Here is a 19,197-nt window from a genome sequence, read left to right on the forward strand (position 1 = left end):
ACTACGCTAATCCTCCGCCTAGCGGCGCCGGCACACCGGGTTCTAGTCCCGGTCGGGGCGCCCGATTCTGTCCCGGTTGCCCCTCTTCCAGGCCAGCCCTCTGCTGTGGCCAGGGAGTGCAGTGGAGGATGGCCCAGGTGCTTGGGCCCTGCACCCCATGGGAGACCAGGAAAAGCACCTGGCTCCTGGCTCCTGCCACCGGATCAGCGCGGTGCGCCGGCCGCAGCACGCCGGCCGCGGCGGCCATTGGAGGGTGAACCAACGGCAAAGGAAGACCTTTCTCTCTGTCTCTCTCTCTCACTGTCCACTCTGCCTGTCAAAAAAAAAAAATGTTTGTGGACAAAGTGGATCACTCACATATGGCTGGTAGGAATACAAAGTGGTACAATTTCTCTGGAAAAATCACCTGGCAGCTTCTGGGGCTGGCACTGTGGCATAGTGGGTAAAGCCACCGCCTGTAGTGCCAACATCCCATATGGGCACCAGTTTGAGTCCCGGCTGCACCACTTCTGATCCAGTTCCCTGCTAATGCACCTGGGAAGGCAGTGGAAGATGGCGCAAGTCCTTGGGCCCCTGCACCCACGTGGGAGACCTGGAGGAAGCTCCTGGCACCTAGCGTCAAATGACTGGCCTAGTTCCGACCATTGCCACTTGGGGAGCGAATCAGCAGATGGAAGACTTCCTCCCCCACCCCAGCCTCTGTAACTCTGCCTTTCAAATAAATAAATAATTTAAAAAATAACCTGGCAGCTTCTTATAAAACTAAGCATGCAATTACCATACAATCAAGTATGTGCACTCTTGTACATTTATCCAAGACACATCACAACTTGGGTTTACACAGACACCTAAATGTGAAAGGTCACAGCAACTTTACTTCATGAATCAAAACTCAGAAACAACCCAGATGTCCTTCCACAAGTAAACAGATAACCAAGCTGTAATATATCGATCCTGTGGAATATCATTCAGCAATAAGAAAGGACTATTGATACATGCAACAAATTGGATGAATCTCCAGAGAATTATGCTGAGGCCAGATGGCTATAAAAAAGTAAGATGAGGGGCTGGCACTGTGGTTGTAACAGGTAAGGCCACCACCTGCAGTACTGGCGTCCCTTATGGGCACCAGTTTGAGCCCTGGCTGCTCCACTTCTGATCCAACTCTCTGCTATGCCTTAGGAAAGCAGTGGAGGATGGCCCAAGTCCTTGGGCCCCTGCATCCATGTGGGAGACCCAGAAGAAACTCCAGGCTCCTGGCTTTGGATCTGCTCAGCTCTGGCCACTGAGGCCATTTAGGGAGTGAACCAGTAGATGGAAGACTTTCTCTCTCTGCCTCTGCCTCTCTGTAACTCTGCCTTTCAAATAAATAAATAAAGTTTTTTTTTTAAAAAAAAGACATCCTGCTGTTAAAAGAAATGTGTATCTGGGGCAGGCGCTATGGCATATTAGGTTAAGCTTCTGCCTGCGGCACTGGCATCCCATGTGGACACCAGTTCAAGTCCTGGCTACTCTACTTCCAATCCAGCTCCCTGCTAATGTCCTGAGAAAAAGCAGTGCAAGACGGCTCAAATGCTTGGGCCTCTGCACCCACGGGGGAGACCTGGAAGAAGCTCTTGGCTCCTGGATTTGGATGGGCCCAGATTGCAGCCATTTGGGGAGTGAACCAGCAGATGGAAGACCTCTCTGTCTCTCCCTGTCCCTATCTGTAACTCTGCCTCTAAAATAAATAAATGCATCTTTTAAAAACAGAAAAGAAATGTGTATCTTGACTATGGTGGTAGATATCAAACTTACTCCTATGACAAAACCTAATGGAGCTAAATGCATACATACAGATTAATACAAGTAAACTAGGGAAACCTCAGTAAGATCTGTGAGTTGTATCAATGTCAGCATCTTGGTTGTAATGTTCTATTACATTTTGGAAAATGTTACTGTTGAGATAAATGGGCAAAGTGTAAAGGATATTATTTCTTACAAATTTCAAATTAGCACAAAATTGAAAGTTAAGTTTAATAATGAACTGCCACTAATTTTGCATTAAAGATGTTAATGGGCCTAGGTTAAACAGTGTTACCTGTACCACATATCATTTCAAACTTACCAAAATCAGGAGAAATGGAAGCAGATGAAGAGGCAGCAGCTTGGTCACTGTCATTTCCAAATGAAGGTGGGCAATTCATTGCCTGCTGGTTGTTTTCCTGGCTTCCTTCTGCATTTCCTGGCACCTCTATGAGTATAACTTTTTCAAATACTGAAAGACAAGAACTCCCAATCATGAATTGTAGACTGGGCGAAATAACCTTTTAGGAAAGAAGGGAAAATGAAGATATCTCCACAAAAAGAAAATTAAAAGATTTGGTCCCTGGCAGATTTAGCTACAGGAAAATCTTCTAAGAGAAAAGACATTACAGAAGAATTCCAGTATCTTGGAACATCAAGGAGCAGGGAACACAATGGAAAGACCAGAAATATAGATGCAGAGAAATTGGGTCTCTCCTACATCACTATTGGAAATACAAAATAGTGCAAGCTCTCTGGACAACTGTTTGGCAGTTTCTCATACAATGAAACATGCTATTATCATAAGACCCAACAATTGTTCTCTTGGTATTCATGATAGAAAAATTAAAACTTATATTTACACAAAAACCAGTACATAAATGCTCATAACAGCTTTGATTGCAATATCAAAAAACAGAATTAAAAAAACCTGATAGATGTCTTTCAAAGGGCAAATAGTTTTTCTGAATTGTTCATATTTTATATCATGAGATTCATCAATATAAAGGAACTATTAAAAATGAAAAATTGGCCAGCGCCACAGCTCACTAGGCTAATCCTCCGCCTGCGGCGCCCGCACCCCGGGTTCTAGTCCCGGTCGGGGTGCCGGATTCTGTCCCAGTTGCCCCTCTTCCAGTCCAGCTCTCTGCTGTGGCCCGGGAGTGCAGTGGAGGATGGCCCAAGTGCTTGGGCCCTGCACCCGCATGGGAGACCAGGAGAAGCACCTGGCTCCTGGCTTCAGATCAGTGCAATGCGCTGGCCTCAGCGCACCAGCCGCGGCAGCCATTGGAGGGTGAACCAACGGCAAAGGAAGACCTTTCTCTCTGTCTCTCTCTCTCACTGTCCACTCTGCCAGTCAAAAAATTAAAAATAAATTTTAAAAATTAAAAAAAATGAAAAATCATGGGGCCTGCACTGTGGCGCAGCAGGTTAAAGCCCTGGCCTGAAGTGTCGGCATCGCATATGGGTGCTGGCTTTAGTCCCAGCTGCTCCACTTCCGATCCAGCTCTCTGTTGTGGTCTGGGAAAGCAGTAGAAGACAGCCCAAGTCCTTGGGCCCCTGCACCCACGTGGGAGACCTGGAAGAAGCTCCTGGCTTCAGATCGGCACAGCTCCAGCCATTGCAGCCATCTGGGGAGTGAATCAGCGGATGGAAGACCTCTCTCTCTGTCTCTACCTCTCTCTGTAACTCTGTCTTTCAAATAAATAAAATAAATCTTAAAAAATGAAAAATTGCATTTATACAAACATGTGTACATGAATATTCACAACAGCATTATTCCCAATATATAAAATCTAAAGTAAAAAAAGCCAGATGTTATTCAATAGGTGAACAGTTAAACAAAATGTAGTATACAGGCAGTATACTGCTCAGCAATAAAAGGAATAAATTATTACTACGTGAGTTTCCAGGAAATTAAGTTGAGTGATAAAAGCCAATCTCAAGTGCAATGCCACTTATATAATCTGAAGAGACAAGATGGAGAAGAGCTCCTCGGCAGCCAGATGATGGGGATGGGTCAATGGGGGAAGGAAAGGGAGACCTGAAAAAGATAGGTGTGGTTATCAAATAGTGATCTGAAGCTCTAGGCATGGCAGAAAGTGATCTCTCCCTTGGCTGTGGAGGTAAACACACAACCTCACTCACAAGATGAAAACGCCAAACACTAACCTGTTAGAGACAAACACACACCTGCACACACAAAGGTACACAAGGAAAGCTGAGCACATTTCAATAAGATGTGGATTATATTGATGTCGACATCTGGTTATGATATTTTATTATATTTTGGCAAAATATTACTATAGAGGGAAACCAGGTAAAGAACACAGAAGAGCTGTCTGTATTATTTGACAGCAGCCTCTGGTTCCAAAACAATTCAAAATAAGAAGTTTAATTTTTCAAAAGCAATCACAAAGAACTAATTAAAGAATGCTGCTGAATCGACATTCAATACTTGGAACATGAAGCATTTCAAACTCACCAAAACAGGGTACAGCAGTGCCAGATGAAGGATCAACATTGGTGGGAACGATATTTCCCAATAAAGCTGGGTAATATCTTGTCTCAGAGCTGTCTTTCAGCACATTTTCTCCATCTTCTGGCACTTCTATGAGGACAACTTTTTCAACTCCTGAAAAAAATAACGCTGAATCATGAGTGTTTCTTTCATCTAGAAAAGATGAAAAAAGGTATTTGCATACAAAGGAAAACTAACTGAACCTGTCTCTAGCAGACTTACCCATAAGAAGACTAAAGGGAGGTCCTCAAACAGAAAGGGTGTGATGAAGTAAAGAAACGTGGAGCAGCAGGAAGGAAGGAAGAACAGAGGAAAGAAAGATCATACCATTGGGGCAGGGAAGGGATTCCCCAAGAGAGTGTGGTATGGCTATCAAAGGGCAGGTTGATAAAACTACTCAGGAATAACAAGGGAGGAACCGGGACAAGCATTTGGCACAGGGTTAAGAAGCCATTGGGATGCTCATACCCGATACAGTGCCTGGGTTCAACCCATGGCTCTGCTTCCAAGCCAGCTTCCTGCTAATGCACATGTAGTGAGGCAGCAGGTGATGGCTCAAGTACTTGGGTCCCTGATGCCCACATAGGAGACCTGGGCTGAGTCTGGGTTCCTGGCTTCAGCCTGGCCCAGTCACAGCTGTTGTGGGCCTGTGGGTAGTGAACCAGTGGACAGAAGAGCTATGTATGTGAGTGTGAGGCAAGGTGGGGGGGAGTGGGCTTGGAAATAAATCAATAATGTTTAAAGTGTGAGAAAGTATTGACACCCACCACAACCTATGTGAGTCTTCAGGCATTTATGCTGACTGAGAAAAAAAAATTATAAAGACCACTATTAACCATGGATTAGGGAACAGGCAGTCACAAAGGATAGAGAGGTGGGCGTGGTTATAAAAGAGCAAGATGAGGCCACCTGGTGGTAAAGAAAACGCTCCATATCTTCACTGTGGTGGAAAAAATCAAACCTACTCAAGTAAGAACTTTACATGGAAATAAACATAAACACACACAAATTACTACAAGTAAACCCAGAGGCATCTCAGTAATGACTGTGAATCACATCAGTTTCAATATCTTGATTGTGTTTTGGAAGATTATTTACTGCTGGGAGAAATGGGTAAAGTGTAAAGGCCACCACTTCGTATTATTTCTGACATATACCTGTAAATCTCAAATTACTTCAAAAAGATGTAATTATAAAAACGAGCTACAACCAGCTTACCCTAAGGATACTGATGGGTCCAGATTCAATAATGCTACTTGTAACAGGTATCATCTGGAATTCAACAAAATTAGGCAGAATACCAGCAGATGAAGGTGCAGAACACTGGTTACTGTGATTTCCCAATAGGGTTGGGTCATTTATTGCCTCGGGATTGTTTTGCAGGCTGGTTTATAGTATTCCTAGCATAACTACAAGAAAAACATATTTTGCAGGTGCTTAAGGAAAAAAGGGTGTCCAGTGCTGTGGTCTACTAGATAAAGCCACTGCCTGCGATACCAGTATCCAATGTAGGTGCCACTTTGAGTCCCAGCAGCTCCACTTCTGATCCGCTGCTGATAATGTGCATGGGTAGCAGCAGAAGATGGCTCAAATGCTTGGGTCCTTGCACACACGTGGGCAACATGGAAGAATCTCTGGGCTCCTGCCCTTGGTCTGCCCCAGCCCAGGCCATTGAGGCCATTTGGAGAGTAACTCAGTGGATTGAAGATGTCTCTCCCTCTCTCTACTTCCCCCCTCCCATAACTCTGCCTTTCAAATAAATAAAATGAATCTTTAGAAAAAAAAACTTCTCAACTATGAATTTATATGTAGTAATAAACTGAGTAATGTGCAAGAAATAAAGACATTCTTACATGCACGAAAACTAAAATTACCGCTCTTAGACTCACCCTTAAAGAAAGGCTCAAAGTAAAACTTCATATAGAAAGGGTATGATGAAAGAATGAATAAGTGAGCATCAGGAAAAAAGAAGGAACAATGCAAAATGGAGAGGAACATAGATTATAAGTGAGAATGAAAAATGGTACAGCCCTTTTGGAAAACACTTTTTACCAGTATATTATAAATTGAGACACGGATTACAATATGACCCTGGATTGCATGTCAATTTATGCCTAACCAAAAACAAGTAAATGAATGTTCACTGGGCCTTTATTTGCAATAACTCAAAATTATAAATGCCCCAAATGTCCTTCCAGGGGTGATCGAAGGAGCAGCGTTGTACATCAACACAATGGAAAGGTATTCAACAGCAAATAGGAGAGAATTACTGATACATGCAAGACCAGGTAATAACCTTGAGGAAAAGGCATGCCCAGAAGGTTACTAACATTTGATTCCATTTAAACAACATTCAAATGACAAAATTACAGAGTGAAGTCAGATAACAGATCATCAGTGGTTAGGATGGAACAAGTAAGAAAGGAGGACCAGGGGGAAGTGGTTGTGGTTAATAAAAGGCAATATGGGTGATACTTGTGGCGATAACTTTCTGTATCATGACTGTGGTGGTGGACAAGATGAAATCATCAAATACTAAACACCCACTTGAACACACAAGGTACACAAGGAAAGCTGAGGACATCTCATTGAGATGTGGATTGCATGGGTGTCCATATCCTGGTTATGATATTTTACTGTTTTGGCAAAATATTACTATTGTGGGAAACTGGATAAAGGACTGCTAGATCTCTCTGTTTTATTTCTGACAGCAGCCTCTGGTTCCGAAACAATTCAAAATGAAAAGTTTAATTTATAAAAAGGCAATCACAAAGATTTAACATTAAGAATGGCAATGGAAATAGATTCAATAATAATAGATACCATTTCAAACTCACCAAAATTGGAAGTATCATTCGGAAATGAAGAAGAAGCATCTGAGGTAGTAATATTTCCAAGGAAAGTTGGACAATACTTTCTATGAGCATTCTCTCTCGTCTCGTTTTCTGCAGAGTATGGCACTTCTGTAAGTATAATTCTTTCAGCTCCTGAAGGAAAAGAACAGAAATTCAAGAAGTTGAAGCTATCCTACTGGGGAAAAGTGAAAGAAACATTTTTTCATACAAAGGAAAACTAACTGAACCTGTCTCTAGCAGACTTACCCATAAAAAAGACTAAAGGGAAGTCCTCAAACAGAAAGGGTGTGATAAAGTAAAGAAACGTGGAGCAGCAGGAAGGAAGGAAGAACAGAGGAAAGAAAGATCAGAAGTAGGGTGTGCTCAGATATTGCCACTGGGGATGTAAAAAGGTAGACTCTTCTGCACAACTGTTAGGTAGTTTCCTGTAAAACAAAACTTGCTATTACTATAAGCACCAGCAAGGGCAATTGTGACAGAGAAAGGAAAAATTTAGGTTGGTAAAAACATCAGTACATGAATGTTCATAGCAGTTGATTCCTAGTATCAAAGACTGGGGTGGCAGAGGTAGGGGAACGACTGCCCTTCAACAGATGAATACAGAAAAATATTGCATACCCACTGGGGCAGGGAAGGGATTCCCCAAGAGAGTGTGGTATGGCTATCAAAGGGCAGGTTGATAAAACTACTCAGGAATAACAAGGGAGGAACCGGGACAAGCATTTGGCACAGGGTTAAGAAGCCATTGGGATGCTCATACCCGATACAGTGCCTGGGTTCAACCCATGGCTCTGCTTCCAAGCCAGCTTCCTGCTAATGCACATGTAGTGAGGCAGCAGGTGATGGCTCAAGTACTTGGGTCCCTGATGCCCACATAGGAGACCTGGGCTGAGTCTGGGTTCCTGGCTTCAGCCTGGCCCAGTCACAGCTGTTGTGGGCCTGTGGGTAGTGAACCAGTGGACAGAAGAGCTATGTATGTGAGTGTGAGGCAAGGTGGGGGGGAGTGGGCTTGGAAATAAATCAATAATGTTTAAAGTGTGAGAAAGTATTGACACCCACCACAACCTATGTGAGTCTTCAGGCATTTATGCTGACTGAGAAAAAAAAATTATAAAGACCACTATTAACCATGGATTAGGGAACAGGCAGTCACAAGGAAAGAGTGACCTGAGAGAGGTGGGCGTGGTTATAAAAGAGCAAGATGAGGCCACCTGGTGGTAAAGAAAACGCTCCATATCTTCACTGTAGTGGTGGGAATCAAACATACTAGGTAAGAAATTTATATGGAAATAAACATAAACACACGCAAACTACCACAATTAAAACCAGAGATAGCTCAGTCATGACTGCATATCATGTCAATGTCAATATCCCGGCTGTGTTTTGGACTCTAGCATTGAAGATTACTTACTGCTGGGAGAAATGGGTAAAGTGTAAAGGCCACCACTTCGTATTATTTCTGACATATACCTGTGAATCTCAAGTCACTTAAAAAATGTAATTGTGAAAACGAGCTACAACCAGCTTACACTAAGGGTACTGATGGGTCCAGATTCAACAGTGCTACTTGTAACAAGCATCATCTGAAACTCACCAAAATTAGGTAAAATACCAGCAGATGAAGGTGCAGAGCACTGGTTAATGTCATTCTTCAATAGAGTTGGGGTACTCGTTGCCTCCGGATTGTTGCTTTGCAGTGTGGTTTCTACTCTTCCTGGCATCGCTACAGGAAGAAGATATTTTTCAGGTGCTTAAGGAAAAAAGAAATTCTCAACCATGAATTTACACAGAGCAAAACACTGCTGAGAAAAGTACAAGAGGGTCAGCGCTGTGGCGCAGTGGGTTAAAGCCTTGGTCTAAAGCGCCAGCATCCCAAATTAGTGCCGGTTCAAGTCCCGGCTGCTCCTCTTCCGATCCAGCTCTCTACTATGGCCTGGGAAAGCAGTAGAAGATGACCCAAGTCCTTGGGCCCCTGCACCCACGTGGGAGACCCGGAAGAAGCTCCTGACTCCTGGCTTCGGATTGGCACAGCTCCGGCTGTTGCAGCCATCTGGGGGAGTGAATCAGCGGATGGAAAACCTCTCTCTCTGTCTCTACCTCTGTAACCCTTTCAAATAAATAAAATAAATCCTTTTTTTAAAAAGTACAAGAAATAGACATTCTTATATGCAGGAAAAGTAAAATTATTTACCCCTTTAGACTCATCCTTTCAGAAAGGGTGAAAGAAAATATTCATACCAAATGGATATGATGAAAGAATGAATCTTTAAACATCAAGAAGAAAGAAGATATATCACAAAGAGGAGAAAATCTCATACATTACTGGTTGGAAGCTAAATTGGAACAGGCCTTTGAAAAAAATTTTTGCAGTTTATTATAAAACGAAACACAGATTACCATATGACCCTGAATTTCATGTCAATTTATGCCTACACAAAAACAAGTACATGAATGTTCATTTGGTTTCACTTGCAATAGCTCAAAATTAGAAACGCCCCAGATGTTTTTCGAGATGAACCAATGAGCCAACAATTGGTCATCAACAGCATGGAATAGTACTCAACAGCAAAAAGGAAGGAACTACTGCTACACACAACACCTGATAGCAACCCTGAGGAAATTCCATCTAGTGAAGAAAAGGTTATGTAACATTTGATTCCATTTAAACAACACTCTAATAACAAAACTACAGAAAACTAAGTCAGATAACTGATCATCAGCAGTTAGAATGGGACAGGGTAGAAGGAAAGACCAGGCGGAGGTGGTTGTGGTTAATAAAAGGCAATATGGGTGATACTTGTAGTAATAATTTTCTGTATCATGACTGAGTGTGGATATATAAACAAATTCTTGTGATAATACTGCATAGAACTAAATACACACATGTGTTTATACACATACACACAAACATGGATTCAGTCTACAAATGTCTGATTGTGATATTATACCGTAATGTTACAATATGTTATCATTGAGGGAAATGGATAAAGCATAAACTGAATTTCTGAATACATATAGATCTGAAATTACTGAAAATATAAACTTTTTTTTAGTTCAAATGGAAAACAGCTAGGTGCCAGCATTGTAGCATAGCAGGTGAAGCCTCTACCTGCAGTGCTGGCATCCCACATGGCCACCCGTTGGAGTCCCAGTTGATCCACTTCCAATCCAGCTCCCTGCTAATGTACCTGGGAAAGCATGGAAGATGGCTCAAGTGCTTGGGCCCCTATACCCACATGGGAGACCTGGAAGAAGCTTCTGGCTCCTGGCCTCAGCCTGCCCAGCCCTTGCAGCTGTTTGGGGAGTGAACCAATGGATGCAGATCTCTCTCTCTCTCTCTTTCTCTCCCTTCTCTCTGTGTGACTCTGCCTTTCATTTCAATAAATAATTTTTTTTAAAAGAAAACAGCTATCACTGACTTGTAATAAGGATTTTGATGGAAAATAAATTCTCAACTGCAAATTCTTTTTTTAAAAAATTGTGCAGATAAACTTCTTTTTTCTTAAAGATTCATTTACTTGAAAGTCAGAGTCACACAGAGAGAGAAAGAGAAGCTGGGGGGGGGTCTTCCATCTGCTGATTCACTCCCCAATTGGCCCCAACAGTCAGATCTGCACTGATCTGAAGGCAGGAGCTTCCTCCAGGTCTTCCCACGTGGATGCAGGGGCCCAAGCACCTGGGCCATCTTCTACTGCTCTCCCAGGCCACAGCAGAGAGCTGTATCAGAAGTGGAGTAGCTGGAACTCAAACTGGTGTTCATATCAGATGCTGGCACTGTAGGCAGCAGCTTTATCTGCTATGCCTCAGTGCCGGCCCCAACTGCAAATTCTATACCCAGTGAAACTATTCTTGGAAAATATAGGGGAAATAAAGACATTTTGTAAAAGATTTATTTATTTATTTATTTGAGAGTCAGAGTTACAGACAGAAGGAGGGAGAGACAGAGAGAAAGATTTTCCATTCACTGGTTCACTCTTTAAATAGCCACTAAGGCTGGAGCCAGGCCAATTCAAAGCCAGGAGCCAGAGCTTCTTCCAGGTCTCCTACATGGGTGCAGGAGTCCAAGCACTTGGGCCATCTTCCACCACTTTCCCAGGCCACTAGCAGAAAGCTAGATCAGAAGAGATCAGCCGGGACACAAGCTGGTACCCTTATGGGATGCCAGTTACCCCAGGCAGAGGCTTAACCCGCAATGCCACAGCACCAGTCCCGACAAAGACATATTTAACAGGAATGAAATCTAAAACAACCATAAAGCTAAAGAAAATTACTCAAATACAAAGGAATTTACGATAGAAAATTTGTAGCATCACCAAAGATGAAAGGAAAACACAGAAATATGGATGTGAAGAAAATGCATCACTCATAAATGGTACATACTCTAGAAAACTGTTAGCAGTTTCTTAGAAAATTAAACATACTATTACCATAATGCTTGGCAACTTTGCCATTGATTTCAAGAGAAAAGAAAACTTTAGATCTACGTAAAGACGTGCTCTTGGATGTCCACTGCAACTTTACTCCTAATATCCAAAAACTGGGGAAAAAAAAAAAAAAAAAACAAAAAAACAAAAAAAAAAAAAAACAAGATGTCCTTTCAATGGACAAATTGTGCACAAATGGGCAACTGTAAACACATTGTGGCACATGATATCATGGAATACAATTCAAAAGTAAAAAGGAGGCAGAGTGGGCATTTGTGCAGCAATTAAGATCTCAATTGGGATCCTCACATCCCATATTAGAGTGGCTGGGTTTGAGTCCTAGCTTTGCTCCTGATCCCAACTTCCTGCTAACATACACCCTGGGTCCACATGATGATGACTTGAATATTTGGGTCCCTGCCACCCACATGGGAGACCTGGATCGAGCTCTCTCTGTCTCTGCCTCTCAAATAAATAAACGAAAATTTTTTTAGAAAACAAAAAAGGAAGGTTGGGCATTGTGACACAGCAGTTAAGCTGTCACCTAGGATGCACACTGGAGTGCAGGTTTGAGTCCCAGCTACTCTGCTTCCAATCCAGCTCCTTGCTAGTGCCATCTGGGAAGCAACAAATGATGGCTCAAATACTTAAGTCCATTGCCACCCACGTGGAAGACTGGAATGGAGTTCCTAGCTCCTGGCTTCTACCTGGCCCAGCCTCGGATGATGGATGATCTCCCTCTGTCTCACTCTGTCACTCTGCCTTTTTTAGAAAAGAAAAAGAAACCACTCATACATACAACAACCTGGATGAATGTCCAGAAAATTATGTTGAGTGAAAAGTGCCAGTACCCAAAGATGACATATTGTAGGATTCCCTTAATATAACTTTCTTGAAGTAAAGAAAATATACACAGAAAATAGATCAATAATTACAGGTGTTAAGGACAGGGTACGTTAGAAAGGAAGGATTACATAAGGGAAGTGAATGTAATTATCAAAGGGCAAGATGAGGCATTGTTTCAGTAATGGGAATGTTCTATATCTTGACTGTGGTGGTAAACATCATTACAGCATCACAGGAAAGCACAGTAGAAAGAGCAGAAACATGAATACAGGTAAATGGTATCCCTTATAGGGAGCTGGCAGGAATGTAAAGTGGTACAGCCACACAGGCTAGCAATCAGTTTCTTATGAAACTAGACATGTGTATGTCCAAACTCTTCAAATTGTGTCTATTGAAGATGTGCAGTATTTTTGCATATAAATTGCTATAGTATTCCCTTCAAAACACCCCTTTAGGGGGTGATAGGCCATGAGGGTTCCCTCCTCTGGAATGGGATTAAGGCCCTTATGAAAGAGACTCCATGCAGTGTTGGATAAACTTGCCCTTCTCCCTCTTGCCTTGTGAGGAGAAAGTGTTTCTCCCCTCTGCAGGATGCTGCTCTCACCAGACAATCAAATCTGTTGGTGCCTTGCTTTAGAACTTCCCAGCCTCTCATGGAAAGCCAAGACACTCTGGCAAAAAAAAAAAAAAAAAAAAAAACTAAATGAAAGATCTCTGTGAGTGAGATCCCAGTGGAAAGAACAGGTCTTCAAAGAAGGAGGTACCTTTCTCTGAAGGGAGGAGAGAACCTCCACTTTGACTATGACCTTGTCTAAACAAGATAAGAGTCGGAGAACTCAGAGGGCTTCCATAGCCTTGGAATCTAATGACTGGAGCATAGGGAGATTACTGATGCCATAAACAGGAGTGTCAATTTGTAAAGTCAACAACAGGAGTCACTGTGCACTTACTCCTCATGTAGGATCTCTGTCCTTAATGTGCTGTACATTGAGACTTAATGCTATAACGAGTACTCAAACAGTATATTTCACTTTGTGTTTCTATGTGGGTGCAAACTGTTGAAATCTTTACTTAATGTATACTAAACTGATCTTCTGTATATATAGAAAATTGAAAATGAATCTTGATATGAATGGAAGGGGAGAGAGAGTGGGAAAGGGGAGGGTTGCGGGTGGGAGGGAAGTCATCGGGGGGGAGGGGGATGCCAATGTAGTCCATAAGCTGTACTTTGGAAATCTATATTCATTAAATAAAGAAAAGAACTTCCCAGCCTCTGAAGCCATGAGAAAATAAATTCTTTCTAGTAGCCAGTCTTTAATATCTTGTTATAGCAGCACAAATGGACTAAGACATCAATTATATATTTTTTAAAGATTTATTTATGTATTTGAAAGTCAGAGTTACACAGAGAGAGAAGGCAAGGCAGAGAAAGAGAGAGAGAGGTCTTCCATCCTTTGGTTTACTCCCCAGTTGGCCGCCAGGCCCAGAATTGTGCTGATCCGAAGCCAGGAGCCAGGAGCTTCTTCTGGGTCTCCCACGCAGGTGCAGGGGCCCAAACACTTGGGCCATCTTCTACTACTTTCCCAGGCCATACCAGAGAGCTGGATCAGAAGTGGAGCAGCCAGGACTCAAACTGGCACCCATATGGGATGCCGGCATTGCAGGCAGCTGCTTTGCCCGCTATGCAACAGCACTGGCCCCATCAATTATATCTTAATAAAGTTTTTTTAAAAAAACTAAACATGCATGGACAGGTGTTGTGATGCAGCAGGTAAGTCATCACTTGCACTTTCAATGCCTGTATCCTATATTGGAGAGTCCAATAGAGTTCTGGCACTTCTGTGTCCTATATAGCTTTCTGCTAATGCATGCTGAGATAGCAGATGACAAATGGACTAAGGGTCTTGGGCCCCTGGAAGACCTATATGGAGTTCCAGGATCCTGGCTTCAGCCCAGCCCATAACTGGCTGTTGTGGGTATTTAGGGATGAACTAGCAGAGGCAAGATCTCTCTCTCTCTCTCTCTCTCTCTCTCTCTTTCTCTCTCTCTCTCTTTCTGCCTTTCAAGTAGATGAAAAATTTTAAATAAACATTTTAAATAATGAAACATGTAACTAGCATATAACCAATAATTATACTCTTGGGAATCTGCATCAGAAAATTGAAGACTTACAGTTAAAGAAAAATCCATATATCAATGCTCATGGTAACCTCATCCTAATAGTCAAGAACTGGGAAAAAATTCCCTTCAATAGATGAACGGCTACACATGGTACACCTATACCATGGGATGCTATTCAGCCATGAAAAGGGAAAAATTACTGATACATGCAGCAACTTGATTAAATCTCCAAGGAATTATGTTGAGTTAAACATGGCAATACCAAAAGGTTATATACTATATGCATCAAATTATATTGCAATATTGAAGTTATAAAATTATAGAACAGAGCAGTGGTTGCCAAGAGTTAGAGATGTGTGAGTGAGGGTGGGTAGGGCCACCAAAAGGGGAGGGGTTTGGTTATAAAAGAACAAATCAATCTTGTGTGATAGAAATGAACCTGTGGTAACAGAAATGTCATAGATCTTGGCTGGTAGTCAGCATATAAACCTTCTCATGTGATAAAACTGTACAGAACTAAATTCACGGACACACATAAATACAACCATAGTTTTATGAGATGTCATCACTGGGGAGATATTGAATGAAGAGTAAAGGGTATCTCTCTATATGACTTCTTACAACTACATGTAAATCTATAATAATCTCAATACAAAGTTTTTAATTGAGAAAATAATTAGCACTAGTTTGCATAAAGGATATGTTCTTTTAAATCGGAAATGAAGGATGTCCTTTAATAATGTGTGCTATTTCAGACTCACCAGAATTGGAAACAATGCAGAAAGATGATGGAGTATGTGGGTTCATGCTCTCATTTTGCAGTAATGGTGGGCAATGCCTCACATCATGGTTATTTGCCAGAGTGGTTTCTCCTGGTGGTAAGACTTTTTCGTGTTCTGTCGTAGTATTTTTGAAATATGAGGTAGCAGTGCTACCTGGTTTGGTACACAGATGTAATGAACACGTGGAGACAATTTTGGGAAGCAGTGCACTGTCCTTGGAGTCTGACGGCTGGAATTTAGGATAATCTTCGGGCTTAAGAAATCCACCCAGAGGCTCAGCCCAAGCCTGGGCTTCCTGATTTTCCTCTGGCAATGTGCTATGATTTCCCTGTCCAGGGTTAAGAGAATAGAGTGAATTAAAATCTTTTCTTTGGCTCCCAGACTTTCTCCTGGGATATACAATCAAAAGTTGTTTTTTGGATTTTTTTTTAATACAGATGACCTCTAAAATGTCACAACCTAGAATAAATCAACTGTAAGTAAAAATGGAAATTAAAAAGTTGGTTTAAAAAAAAGTTGGTAAAAGCATTCATACCAGCCAGCGCCGCGGCTCACTAGGCTAATCCTCTGCCTACGGTGCCAGCACACGGGGTTCTAGTCCCGGTCGGGGCACCTGATTCTGTCCCGGTTGCTCCTCTTCCAGGCCAGCTCTCTGCTGTGGCCCGGGAGTGCAGTGGAGGATGGGCCAGATCCCTGGGCCCTGCACCCACATGGGAGACCAGGAGGAGGCACCTGGCTCCTGGCCTCGGATTGGCACAGTGCAGTGGCCAAAACGCGCTGGCTGTAGTGGCCACTTGTGGGGTGAACCAACAGAAAAAGGAAGACCTTTCTCTCTGTCTCTCTCTCTTACTGTCTAACTCTGCCTGTCAAAAAAAAAAAAAAAGCATTCATACCTACTTTCTCTGCAACATCATTTACCATTGTTAATAGTAAATGCTGTATTTTGATTACATGGTTTTTATTCCTCTTCAACCCTACATTTCAATTACATTTTAGACATGATGATTATTAACATAAAAATGCTTAGTATCATAATTTATCAAACCTAAATTTTAGCATCCTTCCAACCCTTGTATTCCTCCATCTGCTACTGGAGTAAGTATACAGTAGACTTGCTAGCCTCACAAACATGCTGACTCTCTATTACTTCAAATTGGTTGGTATCATTAGGAACTAGAGGTTTATCAAAGTTATAAAAATGTTTCCATAACACTTACACATTTTAGTTTATTAGAAGATTGTTGCATCTCTGAAACAATTTCACAAAGCTGGGTAATTTGTCTGTTCACGTATTCAATAAGTCCTCGTAGAGCCTATAACAATAAGAAATATTTTAGCAGTTCCTATTTAACAAGCAAAGTGACATGTGACGATAGCACTCTGGCAGACTTTAGCCGCTAGACACGACCAGAGCCCTCAGACCTCTGGTCGGCTGCTTGGTGCCTGGCTGGGGGTGACACAGCACCACACTGGCTGAGAGAAGGACCCCGACTCTCTCCTCCTCGACCCTGTGCAGGCACGGAGAGGAGCCCACAAGCTGGGAAGCGCAGGTGCCACAAGCGCTCCAAAGCACCGCGCTTCTCAGAAGGAAGGGGGGCCAGAGAGTCACTCGCACATCGTGATTGACGAGCTAGAGACAGGGGAGCCCTGCACCGGAAAGAGCACCTGATGAAGGTGACTTCGGGATTCTGAGCGGTTTTCAATCAGGTGATCGACACCAACCTTGCAAAACCACTGAGCACTGCCCCTCCAGCACCCACCAGGCGTGCGACAGAGAAAAACCCGAGGATTCTTCTTGAAGTACACAAACATCAGGCCAGACAGACACTCAAATAAGAGGCCAGAAACATTTCCTCACTCATTCACTGTAATCAACATTTACTGAGGGCCCAGCCTTGTCAGAACCACTTGGCTTGGTGCTGGGAACAGGGACGATAATCAAAGCCAGCTCCCGTCCCAGAGGAGCTGTCACCTTAGCAGAGGAGAGAGACAAGAAGAGGAGATTTCAACAAAGTGCCAACCGCCGGGAACAATGACTCCCAACGTGTGGCCCCATCCCCTGCAAGCTTGTGAGAAATGCAAACTCTTGGGCCCACTCACACCCACGGATGCAGGAGCCGGGAGAGTGGGGGCAGCGATGTGGGTTTTAACAAGGCCTCTGGGTGACTGTGATGTGTGTGCAAGTGTGAGAGCCACTGGCCTGTGGCACTGAGGGCAGTGGCACGGGTGCTGGGGGACACAACGGGGTTCAGAGGCTAGCGTTCTGCTGCTTACTAGCTGTGTGACCTTGGGCAAGTTGCTCAACTCCTCTGTGATTCAATGCCCTTATGTACAGAATCAGGATGGAAAGAGCTCGTAGGGCTGTCTTGAGGACAAAAGCACCAGGCTCTGGTGTTGTGTTACCACTGACAGTGAGCTATAGTGTGATGACTGACCCAGCGGTGCTCAGCGGTCTGTCATTAGTGCTGTTAAGAGCAGTGCCACAACACGGGGAAGACCAGGAGCCTGAGCTCTCCCATGAGAGTGGGACCTGCCCCAGGCTGGCAGCTGTGGCAGGCTTTTCAGAGAAGGTGATGCCTGAGGTGAGAACTGAAAGTGAGAGGCACTGACCAGGTGAAGACATGTGGAAGGGCACATAAGACAAAGGGAACAGTACCTTCAAAACACCAGAGCACAAATGAGCATGATATATCTAGGGAACTACTTATAGTTTACTGCAAAGTGGAAGCCTCAGAGGACAAAGTATTAGGCAAGGAGGCTAGATCGGCAAACAGTATCACACTTAGATTTTTTACTCTGAAGACAATCAAAACTCATGCAAAACAGGAGGCTGACTCATTTTCAGAAAAGTCCAAAATTAAAAATGGTGGGGGCCTCAATCAAGGTTGTGGTGGTCAGGATAGACAAGAAACTGTCTCCAGTGATATTAAACACAGAGAACCATGAAGACTTGGTGACTGATGGGCCGGGGCTGGGCGGGGCAGAGTGGGGAGTAGCCAAATAAATAATGTCTGGATTTATGGCTTAAATAATTAAGCAGATGATGCAGTTAACCTGAGAGAAAAAAATACGGAAAAGAACATGTTTGGGAGCATAGATGACAAATTCAATTTTGTATATATTATAAAATGTTATATAGCAGGTGGTGATACACACATGAATCTAGACCTGAAGAGAACAGCATAAGATGAACACACAGCTTTGAGTCAAAACTACACTGAACAAGAACCATTGATGAAGAAGGAATTGTTCAGGTAGACTGAGCAGAGAGGGACCAGAGGACAGTACAAATGAACTTAGAAGATATGACTTCAAGGGATGAGTTTTTGGCACATCTGTTACAACACTGCCTGACACACCCACATCCCATATCAGGGTGCCTGGGCTCAAGTCCTAGCTCCACTTCCAATTCTAGTTTCCTGCTAATGGAAACCCTAGGAAGCAGCAAGTGATCTCTGGTGAGACCCATACTGAGTTCTGAGCTCCTAGCTTGTGCCTCTCTCAGCCCTAGCTGTGGCAAGCATTTAGAGGGTGAAGTCTATGTTTCACTTACAGCCACTGAGATTTCTTTAAATTATGTGCTGGTTTTAATTTTATGATTAAAAGAGAGGAAAACAGAAAGACAGTTTAGATAGAAAATATAAATGATTGGGGCTGGCACTGTGGCACAGTGGGTCAATGCCCTGGCCTGAAGCACTGACATCCCATATGGGCGCCGGTTCGAGACCTGGCTGCTCCACTTCTCATCCAGCTCTCTGCTATGGCCTGGAAAAGCAGCAGAAGATGGCCCAAGTCCTTGGGCCCCTGCACCTGCGTGGGAGACCTGGAAGAAGCTCCTGGCTCCTGGCTTCAGATCAGTGCAG

General features: G+C 43.2%; 1 protein-coding gene across 3 annotated transcripts in view; it reads right to left on the reverse strand.

The window, feature by feature from the left end:
- BEND2 (BEN domain containing 2) overlaps positions 1-19,197 on the reverse strand; it is a 57,450-nt gene that overhangs the window by 23,030 nt on the left and 15,223 nt on the right. For all 3 annotated transcript variants that reach the window (XM_070067226.1, XM_070067225.1, XM_070067227.1), the window contains exons 4-9: positions 16,552-16,647; positions 15,314-15,662; positions 8,756-8,884; positions 7,144-7,293; positions 4,271-4,420; positions 2,108-2,257 (exon numbers count right to left, since the gene is read on the reverse strand). In XM_070067226.1, the coding sequence (XP_069923327.1) occupies positions 2,108-2,257; positions 4,271-4,420; positions 7,144-7,293; positions 8,756-8,884; positions 15,314-15,662; positions 16,552-16,647 (1,024 nt within the window). The remainder of the gene's footprint in view (positions 1-2,107; positions 2,258-4,270; positions 4,421-7,143; positions 7,294-8,755; positions 8,885-15,313; positions 15,663-16,551; positions 16,648-19,197) is intronic.

The sequence above is a fragment of the Oryctolagus cuniculus genome, chromosome X, assembly GCF_964237555.1.
Source record: "Oryctolagus cuniculus chromosome X, mOryCun1.1, whole genome shotgun sequence".
In the NCBI taxonomy this organism is placed as follows: domain Eukaryota; kingdom Metazoa; phylum Chordata; class Mammalia; order Lagomorpha; family Leporidae; genus Oryctolagus; species Oryctolagus cuniculus.